The sequence below is a fragment of the Achroia grisella genome, unplaced genomic scaffold (assembly GCF_030625045.1).
Source record: "Achroia grisella isolate CSIRO2021 unplaced genomic scaffold, CSIRO_AGI_Agris_v1 utg778, whole genome shotgun sequence".
Lineage (NCBI taxonomy): Eukaryota > Metazoa > Arthropoda > Insecta > Lepidoptera > Pyralidae > Achroia > Achroia grisella.
In genome coordinates, this window is record NW_026713018.1 from 4,417 (window position 1) to 20,638 (window position 16,222).

At 49.8% G+C, this 16,222-nt stretch overlaps 1 protein-coding gene across 1 annotated transcript; it reads right to left on the reverse strand.

Annotated features, from left to right (window-relative positions):
• Window positions 1-13,439: 13,439 nt before the first annotated feature.
• Window positions 13,440-15,982, reverse strand: LOC131850641 (uncharacterized). Its single transcript, XM_059200941.1, has 4 exons — window positions 15,889-15,982; window positions 15,332-15,543; window positions 14,604-14,854; window positions 13,440-13,657 (listed from the first exon to the last, which is right to left on the reverse strand). Exons 2-4 carry the CDS (start codon window positions 15,532-15,534, stop codon window positions 13,440-13,442), a joined length of 672 nt encoding a protein of 223 aa, XP_059056924.1. The 5' UTR covers window positions 15,535-15,543; window positions 15,889-15,982.
• Window positions 15,983-16,222: the final 240 nt, after the last annotated feature.

Sequence of the window (16,222 nt, forward strand, 5' to 3'; positions counted from 1 at the left end):
TGGATACGCCAGCCTCTCCTGCCATTTCTCCCTGAGGACTCGCCGAAGATGGGATTTCCGTTCCGCGATTTCCACTCCAGAAGGCTCCCCTCCCTGGGCCTTGGCCTCCGCGCGCCAGTGATATAAAGACGCGCGGGATTCTGCCTCTAAGTCCCAGGGCGGAGAGCCCGCAAGCAAGCACGCCGCCTCGCCCGAGATGGTGCGGTATCCTCGGATGGCCCTCACAGCCATCGCTCGCTGCGGACGCAGGAGCGTGGCTGTGTTTTCCCTGGACAGGGCCCCATGCCAAATAGGGGCCCCGTATAGGGCCATCGACTGCACCACATTCAGGTAGAGACGGCGGCAATTGCCACCCGGCCCCCCGATATTAGGCAGCAACCAGCTTAGAGCGCCGGCCGCCGCCATAAGACGAGGAGCCAGGTTCCTGAAGTGGAACCGGAAATCCCAGCGACTGTCGAGGTCAAGCCCGAGGTACCTGATGTACGGCCTGACCTCCAGACTGTGGCCGCTGACCACGAGACGGGCTCCTGGCGGCGGCGCTCTACGGGGCCCATGAAAACACAGGACCTCCGTCTTGTCGAGCGCCACCTCGAGCCCCAATCTCCTTATTCTGCCGACAACTTGCGTCACACTGGCGGTAGCCAACCGGGCAGCCTCCCGGTAGTCCTGGCCCCGGGAAGTGACCAGCGTGTCATCCGCGTAGCAAACGACGCTGGTACCCCGGAGCAGAGCGCCCCGCAGATTCCAATCGTAGCCGATGTTCCACAGGACCGGACCCAGAACCGATCCCTGTGGAACACCGCGCTGCATCTCTCTCTCTACCATCGCGCCATTCCGCCCGATGCACACCACCTTCCGCTCTTGAAGGTAGGCCCCGATCACGTCCCTCAGGTAGGGAGGCACTCTATGATGTTTTAGTGCCTCCCTTATACACTCGAAGGGGAGGGTGTTGAAGGCATTTTTGATATCCAAGGATACCGCCAACAACACCCCCTTTGGCAACCACATTCTCCGAGAGGGCACGGACTTGCGCGATCGCATCTATTGTGGACCGGCCCTCTCGGAAACCAAACTGATTCGGGGAAAGATCGGGACCCACTTCGACCAGGTGCTTGACGAGGCGGCTCACTATAACCCTTTCGAATAGTTTGCCAACCTCGTCAAGGAGCACAATCGGGCGGAACGCCGAGGGAGAGATGGAATCTACGGGGCGTCCCTCCTTACGGAGCAGGACTACCCTGCCCGTTTTCCATTTTTTGGGAAATCGTCCCGACTCCATGCACTCGTTAAAGAGGCTATGGAGTCGGTCCCCAAGGGCACCGAGGGCCAAGTAGAGAGCGAGGCCGGGGACACCATCGGGTCCCGGGGCGGTGTTTTTGCCCCGGAGCCTGTCCACGGCCGTGGAGAACTCCGCCGTCGTTATTACCGGCACCCCAGCATCTACGGGGCCGCCGCCGTCTTGTTGACGACCGCGCGGCCCCATTGGGGGGGGTGTGAACTCCGGCTGCTCTGGAAACAGAGCTGTCAACACCCCCTCCAATTGCTGGGGCTGGAGGCTCTCTGCCACGGGGGGCGTCCAGGGGCGTAGTTTGCCCCTTACGCTCCTGTATGGGCGCCCCCATGGATCTTTGTTGAGAGTCTCCAGGAGTTCCTCCTTGGCTCTCTCTTTGGCCCTGCTGATGGCGAGCTGCAGCGTCTTCTTCTTCAGCGTGTATTGCGCATGCAGCTCGGCTTCTATAGCGGCGTCACGGCCCCGCCTAAGACGGCGGTGCCTAGTGTACTGGCGTCTAGCGGCCATGCTTTCAACTCGCAAGGCCGCTATCTCTTCGGACCACCAGTACACTTGACGTCTCGGAGGGGGAGGGCGGGCCCGGGGCATGGCCGCATCGCAGATGCGGGTCATAGCCTCCCCGAGCCAATTAGCTTCCTCCTCTACCTCCACAGGCCTGGATGGAGATGGTGACCAGGCCTGCACTATAGAAGCCTCCACCAGCAAGTCTCTATTGAGACGCTTCAGTGCCCATTTGGGGAACGTCGGAGCGTTTCTCTCCGGGCGATCCGGGTGCGGAGCTCCGGACGGGGGAGAATGTCGAACCTGATATAACGATGGTCCGACAGGGTCTCCACCTCGTCCATCACCTGCCAGCTCTGCACCCGGCGTGCGATGGATGGAGTGGCAAGGGAGATATCCACTATAGATTCCCCCTGCCATCGCACGCATGTGGCGACCGACCCCACATTTAAAACTGCGAGATCGGACGCCACCGCCCAATCCTCCAGAACCGTGCCTCGCGCACTAGTACTGGGGGAACCCCAAGCCATGGATTTGGCATTGAGGTCCCCCATGACGAGCACTGAACGGGCCGAATGGACACTTATAACGGTGGCCAGCCCGTTCAGATACTGTTCGAATTCGGCGACGGTCCTGTTGGGAGAGAAGTACACTCCAACGACGACGATTTCCCCCCAACTCACACCTGCGTAGCCCCGGCCCCTGAAAAGGGGCGAACAGGGAGGGGAGGCAGAACTCCCCCCGACTCGGATGACGGCAACCAGGCCGTCGGAGTCGCCGAACCAATTTACAGATGGCGGAACTCTGTATGGTTCGGCGACTACGACCAGATCCACGAGCCACTCAGCCGCACTCTGGAGGAGAAGATCCTGAGCTGCGGCTGCGTGGTTCGTGTTTGCCTGAAGGAGACGGAGGGACCTGGGAGCCATTAAGCGGCCGTCTCCTCTTCCAACCCTGCGTAACTATTAGTGGTTACGGCGGCGGCGGTCGCAGGAGGTGCGGGTGCCGGCCCCTTCTTGGCGATCTGCTTCCGTGAGGAGCAGCTTTTGCTCCCCAGCCAGTGGCCCGCCGGTTTTCCTGCTTCGGAGCAGATCGCACACCCCGGTGCAGCAGTGCAGTCAGCAGCCTTATGACCTGGCTTGCTGCACCGGTAGCAAAGGCCGCTACGGTCCCCCTCGTGCGGGCACCGAGTTCTTACGTGCCCGTTTTGGAGGCACTTGTAGCAGCGTAGCGGCCTCTGCTTGAGGAGCTCCGCGGGGGCCGACACCCAGCCAATGCGGATGCGGGCTGCCGTGGTGATTTTCTTTATCACCAGGATGGGAGCCCGCACCCAGCAAGTGCCGAGACCCGAGGCGTTAACGCGAATTTCTCCTGTTTTCACGTCCTCGGGTCTGCATTGTCCATCCCTGGTGACCGCCTCCACCACGTCCTCTGTTGTAACAGAGTCGTCCAGGCCCATGATTCGCATTTCTGCTGATTTAGTGGGCCTGGAGACCTGTACGGGATTGTCCCCCAGAACGTCGCGGAGCCTTGCAGCGAGCGCATCCGCTTTCCCCCCGCTCTCGGAGCCAGGGATCTCTAGGATCCTAGCTCCGGTTGCGGCCGACTTAAAGCGCACCTCCGATATCCCCAGGGAAGGCAGATCTATTTTTGATTTTGCCTCCCTGAGGATGTTGGCATAGCTTGCCCCTGACTTTTCTGCTTCTGGTGGGAGGGCGAGTATTATCGCTGCAGAGCGGGGGGCTCGAAGCTTGCTGGGGGATGGAACCCCCTTCTTCTTCTGAGGCCCGTCAGCCTTCTTTGATTGGGCACTGGATGGACCGGCTCTGGTTTCAGGTCGGCCCGTTATGCGACCGTTCTTCTTTACCGCGGTCGCCCAAGTGTGTCCCGTGGGGTTGGATTTCTGGGATCCAGTCCCCGGCCCCGGCTTCTTTGAGGCGGCAGGTTCTGATTGGGCCGCCTTTTTCCCCTTTTGGTTTTTCTTGGCCTTGGTCTTCTTTACTACCGCCGCTGAAGAGGATGCGGCGGATGGCCCAGGTAGTTCGAGAGAAATCTCAGCCTCTAAGGCCGGATCCACCTCGCTATCTACCACCCTCACTGTAGCGGTTGGTTGCCTGACGGTGGGGTGTCTTGCTTCCCAAGCGTCGAACCTGAGCTGCATGACCCGAGTGACCTCTTCCGCTATGGTGCGCTTGAGGTCTTCCGACCCGCTTGAGCTCGTCTGCAAGGTCTGGGTCTGCAGCGCTTGGGAGGCCCGTTCATTCTCCGCTCTCATGTGGGCGACTTCGGTTCTTAGTTCCTCCAATTGCTTCCGGAGAACTTGCACCTCCTCTTCCAGGCGGGAGTTGACCGTTCTTAGGCGCTCGTTCTCCTCGTTGGCCGTTCGTTTGGCCAGAACCTGGGCCGCCTCACTAATAGAAGCCGCTGACTCTTTCAGGGCATTGACGAACGTGCCCTTCAAGTTTTTCGACTTGGAGGCCACGCTGAGCACCACCTGGATGTTTTGTAACACCTGCCTCTGCAGGCCATCCACGGTTACATCATTGGGGTTGGTGTTTCCCCCATCAAGTGTTACCTTGCTCAGCCTGGCCGCCCTTGTCTCAGCCAGCAGCTCCTTTTCGGCCTCATTCTGTAGCATTTGGCGTTGTACCTCAGCTAACTCCTTTTTGGCCTTGGCCAACCCCACGTAGTCCCCAGTTGTTGGGGGTCTACCTCTCGCTCTGCGCAGCGGCCTGGTCTTGTTCGGCTGCATACCTTGAATCGGCGATTCTGGCTCTGAGCGAGCCGACACCAAACTTGATCCGGAGTCATCCGAATCCTCCTCCAACATCGGTTGTTTTGTTGATTTAGATTTTTCCATTTTGTTCCCACGAGTGAGGGGGATGGGTTGCGTAGACAGCGTAGCCCCCTGCTACTGCCTACGGTCTTGTACGCCGGGAGGGCGACAGGTGCTCCCGGGTTTTACGCTAGCGACAGGTTTAACGCCCCTGCCACCACTAGGCATTCCCTCGGCACGTAGACCTTGGAATGGACGGATTTTTTATAGAGGTTGTCTCCTCGCGGCCCGGGCGGTTAAGCCAAGGCCCCCGTTCCTAACTAACTAGGCTGATAGACATGACACCAACACCTAGCGTCAGGGTTACGGTTTGCGATCGGGGGCACGAGTGTGCCTGCCCGGCTGCGCAGTGAAGCACCCACCGGGCCCGACCAACCTCACTCCACAGTGTCCCTCTAACTGGTAGAGAGCACGGGGAGGAGAGAGAACGACGCCACGAAGCGACGATACACACACAAAACGACGGCGTCAAGAACGTGACGCAAACGACGACAAAATGACGACGAAGACGACACGACCCATGACGACGACGACACAAATACAAGACTATATACAACATTAAACACTTATATAACATATATATACAACATTAAACAATTAGACCTCACAATATATACAACATAGAGTATGTACAAATATGTACACATGTGACTGTGTTTACACACATCACCACACAACATGGCATTCGGAGCTCCGGTGTCCTCGGCTGAACCGAGGCATGGGAGCTTCCGACATGACGACATCCCTACATGGATGGACGTAGATGACGATCGTCCATCCCCAACTCGCCGGACTATCGGCCGACATAGTAGCAGTATCCCAAAGGAACGTCTACTATCCCGCCCAGGGCGTACCAGAACCAAACCATTGCTCGGCCACCGTTCCCCGCGGACGTATCCACGAGGATGGGGAAGCCTCCCAATGGCAGGCCCATACTTGGAGGTTGCCCGACTCACGCCCCAACCTAACCTAACCTAACCTAACCTAACCTAACCTACCCTAACCTAACCTAACCTAACCTAACCTAACCTAACCTTTTTTTTTTTTTTTTTTTTTTCACGTCAGGAAAATCCATCATGGAGAACCATTCCCTTAGGGAAGAATGGATACTGCCGGACTCCTACCTGCTAAAAACCTGACGACTGTTCCTCCTCGACATAATCGCCGTGGCCATGGGATACGCATAAGCATTCACCAAGACCACCGGCATGGTTCCCATCGAAGGGACCTCCATCTAGGCGTGCAGGGAACAGTCTCTGCACGCCACCTCCAGACCCTAATGCCTCCCCGGTGAGCTTCGGATTGCCCTAACAATCCTCCACCCTAGGGTCAATTTTGGAGTCGATGCACACCTGATTTTACTCAAGTGTCCATCGACTCCCCCCCCCGCGTGTGGCCCGTGCCGCGGCTCGGGCCTTAGGCGGGCGACACAAATTTGTGACGCCCACTCAATGGTCGGATTTCCGACCCGCCGCGGCACAATACCGACACTTCGGCGATGGCGCGGCGCAGCGCGCGGCCTTATGGCCGGGCTCGCTGCAGCGGAAACATATTCCGCTGCTGTCCTCCGTAGCGGTGCATCGCACTCCCACGTGTCCCGTAAGGAGGCAGCGATAGCACCGCTGGGGACGCGGGTCCAGCGACTGCACCCGCGCCATCACCCACCCTATCTTAAGCCGGCCGGCCTCGGCCAACTTCTTTGCGGCGGCCACAGGGCACCGCACCCACACGGATCCCGTTCCCTGGGTGTTGCGCCGGATCTCCCCGGTTTTCACCGAGGATTCCAGGCAACCCCCTCACGCATCACGGCTACGACCACGTCGGCCACCATTACCGAGTCGTCCAGATCTCCAATGCGCAGTTCGGCCGACTTCACTGGCCTGGAGACCCGGACGGTGTCCTCGGGCAGGACCTCCTCGATTTTGGCGGCCAACGCGTCTGCCGCCTCGCCTGTGTGCGTTCCGGGGATCTCCAGGATACGGGACCCGGTTCTCCCAACTTTGAACCTCAGGTCGGTGATACCTAGCTGGGCCAAGGAAATCTTGGCCTTCGCTTCGGTGAGCACCGACCTGTAGGTGACGCCCCTCTCCTCGGCTCCCGGCCTCATGGTTAACACCACTGCCGATGAGCGAGGGGGCGTGCTTTTACCTTCTTCCGCGCGGGTGCCTTCCGCTGCGGAGGTGCCTCTGTTGGGCCGCCGCGTGGCCCCTTCGACGGGCGCGCATTGGCAGGAGCCGTCTGGCTAGCGCCAGCGCCCTTGCGCTTCCCTCGCCGGACTACCGTCGACCAGCCCTCCCGGTTGGCTGAGGTCGACGGTTGCGGGTCTCCACCCCCGATGGGCTCCCCGTTCTGCGGGGCCCTATTGGCCGCTGGGCCGGATGATCCGGCAGCAGGCGAACTCTTGGCAGCTTTGGGTTGCCGCTTACGCTTCGCCGAGATCCGCTCCTCCATCTCGGCGAAGCGGCCGTCCATAATCTCGCCTACTCGCCGGATAATCCGGTCTTCGGCTGTCTCCGATAGGGTGAGGGGCGTGGCACCTTCCGGCGCTTCCGCCGCCGTCCCCCCGATGGTAATTGGCGGGAGCTCGATGGCCGTCCTCGCCTCCTCCAAATCGCGCTGCGCCTGCAGCAGAGAGGCCTGAGTCTGAGCGTTGGTCTTCTTCAGCTCCTCAAGAAGCCTTCTGCTCTCCCGGGCCTCCCGCTGCAGCTCCTCCCTTTCTGCCTTGAGTTGGGCAATCTCCTCGGCCAGAATGGCAGAAGAGTGTGCCGTTTTGCGGAGGGCATTTATCTCCCGCTTGTCGGCCTTCGCCTCTTCGATGGCTCCGCTGGACATCAGCCTAGCATGCGCCAGGTCATTCCGCAGACGTGCGTTCTCTCGGCTGAGAGTGGTCACTTCGACATCCGCCGACCTCTCCTTCAGGATCTCGGACGCCGTCATGATGTTAGTGATGGCGTCCTTGATCTCCTTTATGATAGTGCCCTTCAGGTTGCCGGATACTTTGATCGCAGCAAGAACCTTCCGGGCACTATCCTCGATGGTGGCGCCGAGCTCATCAGCGCGACGAACCTCCATGCCGGTAAAGTGGGAGGCAACCGCTGGAACGGAGACGGATTTGGAAGGCCCGGCGTCAGACGCCGAGCCCTCTGTCTCCATTCGGGCGGCATGCTTGCTCTTCCCTTTCCTGGTCTTCGGGCTTGGAACCCGTCTCTCCACCTCTATCACTTCGACGTCGTCGTCGGAGTCGAGATCTTGTGGCCTCTCGACGACGCGCCTCTTCCGCCGGTACCGTTTGGGTGAAGTGCTCACCCTTAGGTTGACGCAGTCCTCCGATGTGGCCGACCTGGAATTGAGGCAGTCCTCCGACGCAGCCGACAGCGCGGACCCCGTGCACTCGGAGTCCATGCCGGCTACGTGGATTTCGAACTCCTCAATCCCCTGTACGGCTTCGACGCACCTCCTTACTTCCTCTTCCCACTCCTTCCTGCGACTGAGCGTGTCCCCCCCAGATGACGCGGGACAGTCCACCCCCAGCAAATCTGGTGCGGTGGAGGAGGATTCTCCGGCCGCAGAGCGACCGGTACCTCCCTGGGGTAATCTATTTTTCCGTTCAGCCATTCATTCGATTGATTCCTTTTTACGGGTGTGGTCCCGGACTCCTGCCACGAACGACGAAAAGAAAAAGAAAGACAAAACCAAAAAGACAGAAAAGACAAACAGACAGACAAAGACAGATATAAACCAAAAACAAACCAAAAACCCAAAAATAAATTAAAACACAAACAAAAGAGAAGAAAAACCAAACAAAACAAAAGAAGGAGAAACAAACAAAAAGAAGACTAAAAGAAAAAGTTGGGCGGGTTCCTAACTCCGGGGTCCTCGACTTTTGTCGAGGCATAGGAATCCTAAACCCGCCCAACCTGCCGGGCTACTGGCCGACATAGTAGCCGTATCCCGAAGGAACGACTACTATCCCGCCCGGGGCGTACCAGAACCAAACCATTGCTCGGCCACCGTTCCCCGCGGACGTATCCACGAGGATGGGGAAGCCTCCCAATGGCAGGCCCATACTAGGAGGTTGCCCGACCCACGCCCCAACCTAACCTAACCTAACCTAACCTAACCTAACCTAAACCTAAACCTAAACCTAAACCTAAACCTAAACCTAAACCTAAACCTAAACCTAAACCTAAACCTAAACCTAAACCTAAACCTAAACCTAAACCTAAACCTAAACCTAAACCTAAACCTAAACCTAAACCTAAACCTAAACCTAAACCTAAACCTAAACCTAAACCTAAACCTAAACCTAAACCTAAACCTAAACCTAAACCTAAACCTAAACCTAAACCTAAACCTAAACCTAAACCTAAACCTAAACCTAAACCTAAACCTAAACCTAAACCTAAACCTAAACCTAAACCTAAACCTAAAACTAAACCTAAACCTAAACCTAAACCTAAACCTAAACCTAAACCTAAACCTAAACCTAAACCTAAACCTAAACCTAAACCTAAACCTAAACCTAAACCTAAACCTAAACCTAAACCTAAACCTAAACCTAAACCTAAACCTAAACCTAAACCTAAACCTAAACCTAAACCTAAACCTAAACCTAAACCTAAACCTAAACCTAAACCTAAACCTAAACCTAAACCTAAACCTAAACCTAAACCTAAACCTAAACCTAAACCTAAACCTAAACCTAAACCTAAACCTAACCCTAAACCTAAACCTAAACCTAAACCTAAACCTAAACCTAAACCTAAACCTAAACCTAAACCTAAACCTAAACCTAAACCTAAACCTAAACCTAAACCTAAACCTAAACCCACACACACAAACCTAAACCTAAACCTAAGCCTACGCGGCTCCGCCTAAACCTAAACCTCGGCCTAAACCTAAACCTAAACCTAAACCTAAACCTAAACCTAAACCTAAACCTAAACCTAAACCTAAAGCTAAACCTAAACCTAAACCTAAACCTAAACCTAAACCTAAACCTAAACCTAAACCTAAACCTAAACCTAAACCTAAACCTAAACCTAAACCTAAACCTAAACCTAAACCTAAACCTAAACCTAAACCTAAACCTAAACCTAAACCTAAACCTAAACCTAAACCTAAACCTAAACCTAAACCTAAACCTAAACCTAAACGTCATCCTAATCGTTTACTTTATCCTATACGTTTCCCTAAACCTAAACCTAAACCTAAACCTAAACCTAAACCTAAACCTAAACCTAAACCTAAACCTAAACCTAAACCTAAACCTAAACCTAAACCTAAACCTAAACCTAAACCTAAACCAAACCTAAACCTAAACCTAAACCTAAACCTAAACCTAAACCTAAACCTAAACCTAAACCTAAACCTAAACCTAAACCTAAACCTAAACCTAAACCTAAACCTAAACCTAAACCTAAACCTAAACCTAAACCTAAACCTAAACCTAAACCTAAACCTAAACCTAAACCTAAACCTAAACCTAAACCTAAACCTAAACCTAAACCTAAACCTAAACCTAAACCTAAACCTAAACCTAAACCTAAACCTAAACCTAAACCTAAACCTAAACCTAAACCTAAACCTAAACCTAAACCTAAACCTAAACCTAAACCTAAACCTAAACCTAAACCTAAACCTAAACCTAAACCTAAACCTAAACCTAAACCTAAACCTAAACCTAAACCTAAACCTAAACCTAAACCTAAACCTAAACCTAAACCTAAACCTAAACCTAAACCTAAACCTAAACCTAAACCTAAACCTAAACCTAAACCTAAACCTAAACCTAAACCTAAACCTAAACCTAAACCTAAACCTAAACCTAAACCTAAACCTAAACCTAAACCTAAACCTAAACCTAAACCTAAACCTAAACCTAAACCTAAACCTAAACCTAAACCTAAACCTAAACCTAAACCTAAACCTAAACCTAAACCTAAACCTAAACCTAAACCTAAACCTAAACCTAAACCTAAACCTAAACCTAAACCTAAACCTAAACCTAAACCTAAACCTAAACCTAAACCTAAACCTAAACCTAAACCTAAACCTAAACCTAAACCTAAACCTAAACCTAAACCTAAACCTAAACCTAAACCTAAACCTAAACCTAAACCTAAACCTAAACCTAAACCTAAACCTAAACCTAAACCTAAACCTAAACCTAAACCTAAACCTAAACCTAAACCTAAACCTAAACCTAAACCTAAACCTAAACCTAAACCTAAACCTAAACCTAAACCTAAACCTAAACCTAAACCTAAACCTAAACCTAAACCTAAACCTAAACCTAAACCTAAACCTAAACCTAAACCTAAACCTAAACCTAAACCTAAACCTAAACCTAAACCTAAACCTAAACCTAAACCTAAACCTAAACCTAAACCTAAACCTAAACCTAAACCTAAACCTAAACCTAAACCTAAACCTAAACCTAAACCTAAACCTAAACCTAAACCTAAACCTAAACCTAAACCTAAACCTAAACCTAAACCTAAACCTAAACCTAAACCTAAACCTAAACCTAAACCTAAACCTAAACCTAAACCTAAACCTAAACCTAAACCTAAACCTAAACCTAAACCTAAACCTAAACCTAAACCTAAACCTAAACCTAAACCTAAACCTAAACCTAAACCTAAACCTAAACCTAAACCTAAACCTAAACCTAAACCTAAACCTAAACCTAAACCTAAACCTAAACCTAAACCTAAACCTAAACCTAAACCTAAACCTAAACCTAAACCTAAACCTAAACCTAAACCTAAACCTAAACCTAAACCTAAACCTAAACCTAAACCTAAACCTAAACCTAAACCTAAACCTAAACCTAAACCTAAACCTAAACCTAAACCTAAACCTAAACCTAAACCTAAACCTAAACCTAAACCTAAACCTAAACCTAAACCTAAACCTAAACCTAAACCTAAACCTAAACCTAAACCTAAACCTAAACCTAAACCTAAACCTAAACCTAAACCTAAACCTAAACCTAAACCTAAACCTAAACCTAAACCTAAACCTAAACCTAAACCTAAACCGGAGGTATTGCAAGGACTTCAGATATAAGTATGCTATTTCCAAATCGAAACTCTATCGCCATTTACATTTACCTTACCCACCATCTAGTGGGCGATAGTAGTACTACGTACTGCGTTAAATTGCTCGTTTATTTTGCTTTGCTTTGTAGGCCGCGCCATCTAGCGTGCAATGGTGTTACTGTTAGGACAATTATAATTATATATTATAAATTACTCGTGGTCGAGGAAGTACTCGCGGCGACACGACAGCAGATGATATCAGTTGCTACAAAACTCGGCACTTTAACAGAGAAAAAGGAGTGAAGGAGTCCAATGAAGCCATGAAGATAGCTGCGATCTACAATTTAACAACTTATATATAAAGTTCGTAATACTCTGTAAATTTTAAATTATGGGTTCTTTAAAGTGTGTCACTAATATTTATAGTAAGAAATCAATTTGGTGGGTACACTTTTTGTGTTGTTTTTAACACTTAAGTTGATAACTCTTGAATATATGTATTATGTTTTTGTGAAATTTAATTTTATAACTTTTGATTAGGGTTTCTTGCACTAACAGGTTCATATTGTGTCTTTGTATTCAAAATTCGGGGTGTGATATGGATGTACTTACAGCCGCTAGGGTAATAATAACTTTAACCGAGGAGGGTCACAGTCTGCGCGCTGAAGGTTTAATGGTAAGGTAAGGTATTAGGTAGCGGCGGGCAGTTTGAAATGTCTGGATGGAGTCGGTTATTACATCGGTCGCCAGACGTCGTGGTTCAGGAAGAGTTCGGGTTACAACAGCTCGAGAACGAAAAGAGCGAACGTCCACGGCGCGGACCGTACAAAACGTGTTATGCCGAGCTACTCATGTGAGCGACCAAACTGTATGAAATCGACTCCATGAAGACCAACAACTACTCGAGAAAATGTTTAGTTCGTATTCAGTTAAGTGCAGTATATTGTGCAGATCGTCTAAGGTATGCAAGACAATACCTGGATTGTACTTAATGTTGAGGACAGTGCTGCAGTGCTCTTTACTGGTGATGTAAACTTACATAAGTTTTCGATTGACAATCGACGTATTACAGTGTGGAGTAGATCTGGAGAAAAGGTTTTAGGTCCATGCATACACAGAACAGACCTTTTTGGTAGACTCAGTGCCTTCGGCGGAATAACTCTGTGTATATGTATAACATCCTTACTTCCTTATCTATGTTTGTATATGTATAACATCTTATACATATATAAACATAGATATGTGTGTATATGTATAACATCTTACTATCCTTACTCCTTACTAATATTATAAATGCGAAAGTAACTCTGTCTGTCTCGCTTTTACGTCAAAACTACTGAACCAAATTCAATGAAATTTAGTACACAGGTCTATACCCGGAGAAAGGACATAGGCTGTTGTTAAAAGAGTAGGTGTAAGGTTGTATGGAAGTGTCGTCATTTTAAACTAACGTTTTAACGTTTAAACTTTTTTTATTTATTTTTTTTTTTTATTTGGCATTATTGGGTTAGTTTATTAAATATTTTTTTTTTTGGTCATGATTATTTTACACGGACGAAGTTGCGGGTACATCTAGTATGTTAAATATTATGTACTTGCATCTTGTAATGTATATATTGCTGGTTTTTAGGGGCTGATCGTTACATTAATATCGATCGTTACATTGGTAGTTATATCAAAATTCCCGTTTTGCTATATTTTGAGAAAAAAAAAAAAAAAAAATTGAATTTGTATTCTTTATTGTTTATATTCCCAAGTACATTATTCAGAGTGGTGGGTGCGGTGCGGTGGCTGCGAGCGCTCGTCGCAGGTGCTGCAGGTGCAGGTGTCGCTGCGCGCGCAGCAGCCGCTGGTCGCCGCACGCGCCGGCCAGCGCCGCCAGCGCCGCCGCCGCGCCCACGCACCGCGACCGGGCGCGCTCGCTCACACGCGCGCCGCCCTCCGCGCCCCCGCCCCGCACCACAGTCTCCGTGTCCGTCTCACCTACGAAACCACAATGAACACTCTAATTAAAGTTTATAAGAAGTTTCCTAATTCACTATCAAAACGAGAAATTGTAGTGCACCGTTACAAGGTTACGGTCGGAAAGGTATACATGTGTATCCACAAACTAAACCTGAGTTGTATATTAATGGTTACCTAGTAAGGTTTGTTTCTCATGTCTGTTACTAGATGGCGCTATTTAAATTATTAACCGGGTCTTAACACGTGGTGTCACACGACGTGGTCGTCAGCTCGTGATCACGGCTAGTGCAACCTAGTCGAAACGTCGAGAGAGGTAAATACCTTTATTTGTCATAAAAATATTTCGTGTTAAGACCCGGTTAATAATTTAAATAATGTATTAAACGTAAATAAAAAAAAAAAAAAAAAAGTAAAATTTAAACACGCTAATGTTTGACTTTGTCCCAGCCCATGTACTGCTATTGCATAAAATTGAAATATGGGTCGGTTTTTTTTTATGGTTACGAGTGATACGACGTTGATGATTGTACGCAGTGCAAATAGTTGTGAATTTTCATAAATATCTTTTCATTTTCATTTCATACTATAAAATATATATAGATTGTGTTGTATATGGTGTAACCTAGTAAAGGCGTAATAAATAATATCTACTAATGTAATTTACATAAATAGACAGTTTTATTATTGTAGGAGTTCAATTATGTCAATATCTCTATCTAAATCCTTACAGTAGTGACTTTATAATTCTTTCCTTTTTTTTTTTTGTATTGCACCCCCTTGCTTTAATGGTAAATATGCTGACAGGGCACCAGTGGAGAATGATAAGATGAGCTATAACCCATCGTGATAAATTCGCGAATACCATATCACGATTGTGTCCAGGATGAACCGCGTAGAGATCGAGCTGACATTGTACATGCATTGGGTTCATTGGTCACATTATTAATAATTCAACTACATGTACCGCATAGTTGAGGCCACGGCAGCAGCGGCAGTCTGGTGCAGTGTGCGTGCACCACGCGCACACGGTGTTCCCCGCCGTCACTGGCGTGGGCCCCGGCGTGGGACCCAGCATGGGCCCCGGCGCGGGGGTCGTGGTGCGGGTCGTGCGCCTCCACGGTGGCGCGGCCCGAGCACCGCGCGCCGCAATCGTACGACACGATGTACTGCCACGACGTGTAGTTACTCCACTCCTTCTCCACGGACCACGTGCCACTAAAATAAGAAATGTGTACTGGGTCATATCGTAGAAGAGAAACTTGACGGACTGCCGTTGTCCTCTCTCAGCCACCGCCACCAGCCTTTGTCTTTGTCTCACAACGCGATATATCGACGCGACGTCCTCCACGCGACGGTAACTCTTTTTCGTGACTCGTAAGTTTCAGTTCAATACTAATGTTACAAGTACACGCTACAAGTAATCAACACAACACATGAATGGTAAGGTCCATGACCTTCCACGATATTTACCTATCTAACTAATATTATAAAGCTGAAGAGCTGGTTCAAATTGAATAAATATTTTTGTGTTGGATAATCGGTGATAATCCATACTGTCGAGGACGACTTTAGGCTATATAACATTACGCTACGACCAATGGGAGCGGAGCTGCAATGAAAAATATATTGCAAAAGAAACGGAGACGAAGTTGCGCGGGTTACTAAGCACTTATTTAAATAAGAAATGTATACCGTTGGGTCAACGGGTGCGAGGAGTAGTCCGCGAGCAGGTGAGCCACCGCCGCGGGCCGCACGCCGGGGAACTCTGCCTGCGTGAGGAGGTCGGGCGCCGGCCGCAGCCCCGCCAGCACGGCCGCCGCGCAGCACGCCGCCACCAGCGCCGCCGCCCGCGACCACCGCCGGCCCAGCCGCCGCCGTACACTGCCCACCACCATCGCCCCGCCCTGACCGCACCACCATTGTTATCATTACAACTGCATACTTACCAATCACCGACTCTAACCGTAATTAACTAGCTCACAATTATGTACAGTACTATTAGCGGCGGACTAAGTCCAGACCGGGTCCTAGGCATCACTGAAATGCCAAGACTATTTTTCAATCTTTACACATACTTTACGTTTACGTTTGATGGTTTAAAAAGAAATTTGATTGCATGCTGTAGAAAGAAGTTTGATAGTTTAAAATTTAGGAGCCCTATCCACGTGCCTAGGTTGCTACACCTTAGTCGGCCCCTGAGTCTAGCATTATTCACAACTTGAAACAATTTGTTGAAATCATTTACCCACTACTTATGAGTTGCAGAGACAGAAATTTACTCCCAATTGATATACAACACGCTGTTATTATATAGTATTAATCACTCATTACCAACAATTTACACTTACCTCTATAATAATCTCTATAATATCTATCTATCAATAATTGTAATGAAAATGTATGTCCACAATAATCTACATGTTCTGAATACTATATTTTGAACGCAATGAGAACACTAATGAACACGCGTTCCACTGCAGCAGACGTTTTAATTATAAATGGTGGTAATGTAAACATGGTGTCCACTTCACGCAGAGTAATGTACTCGTTTACGGAAGCCGCTTCAGATAACAGCATCCGACG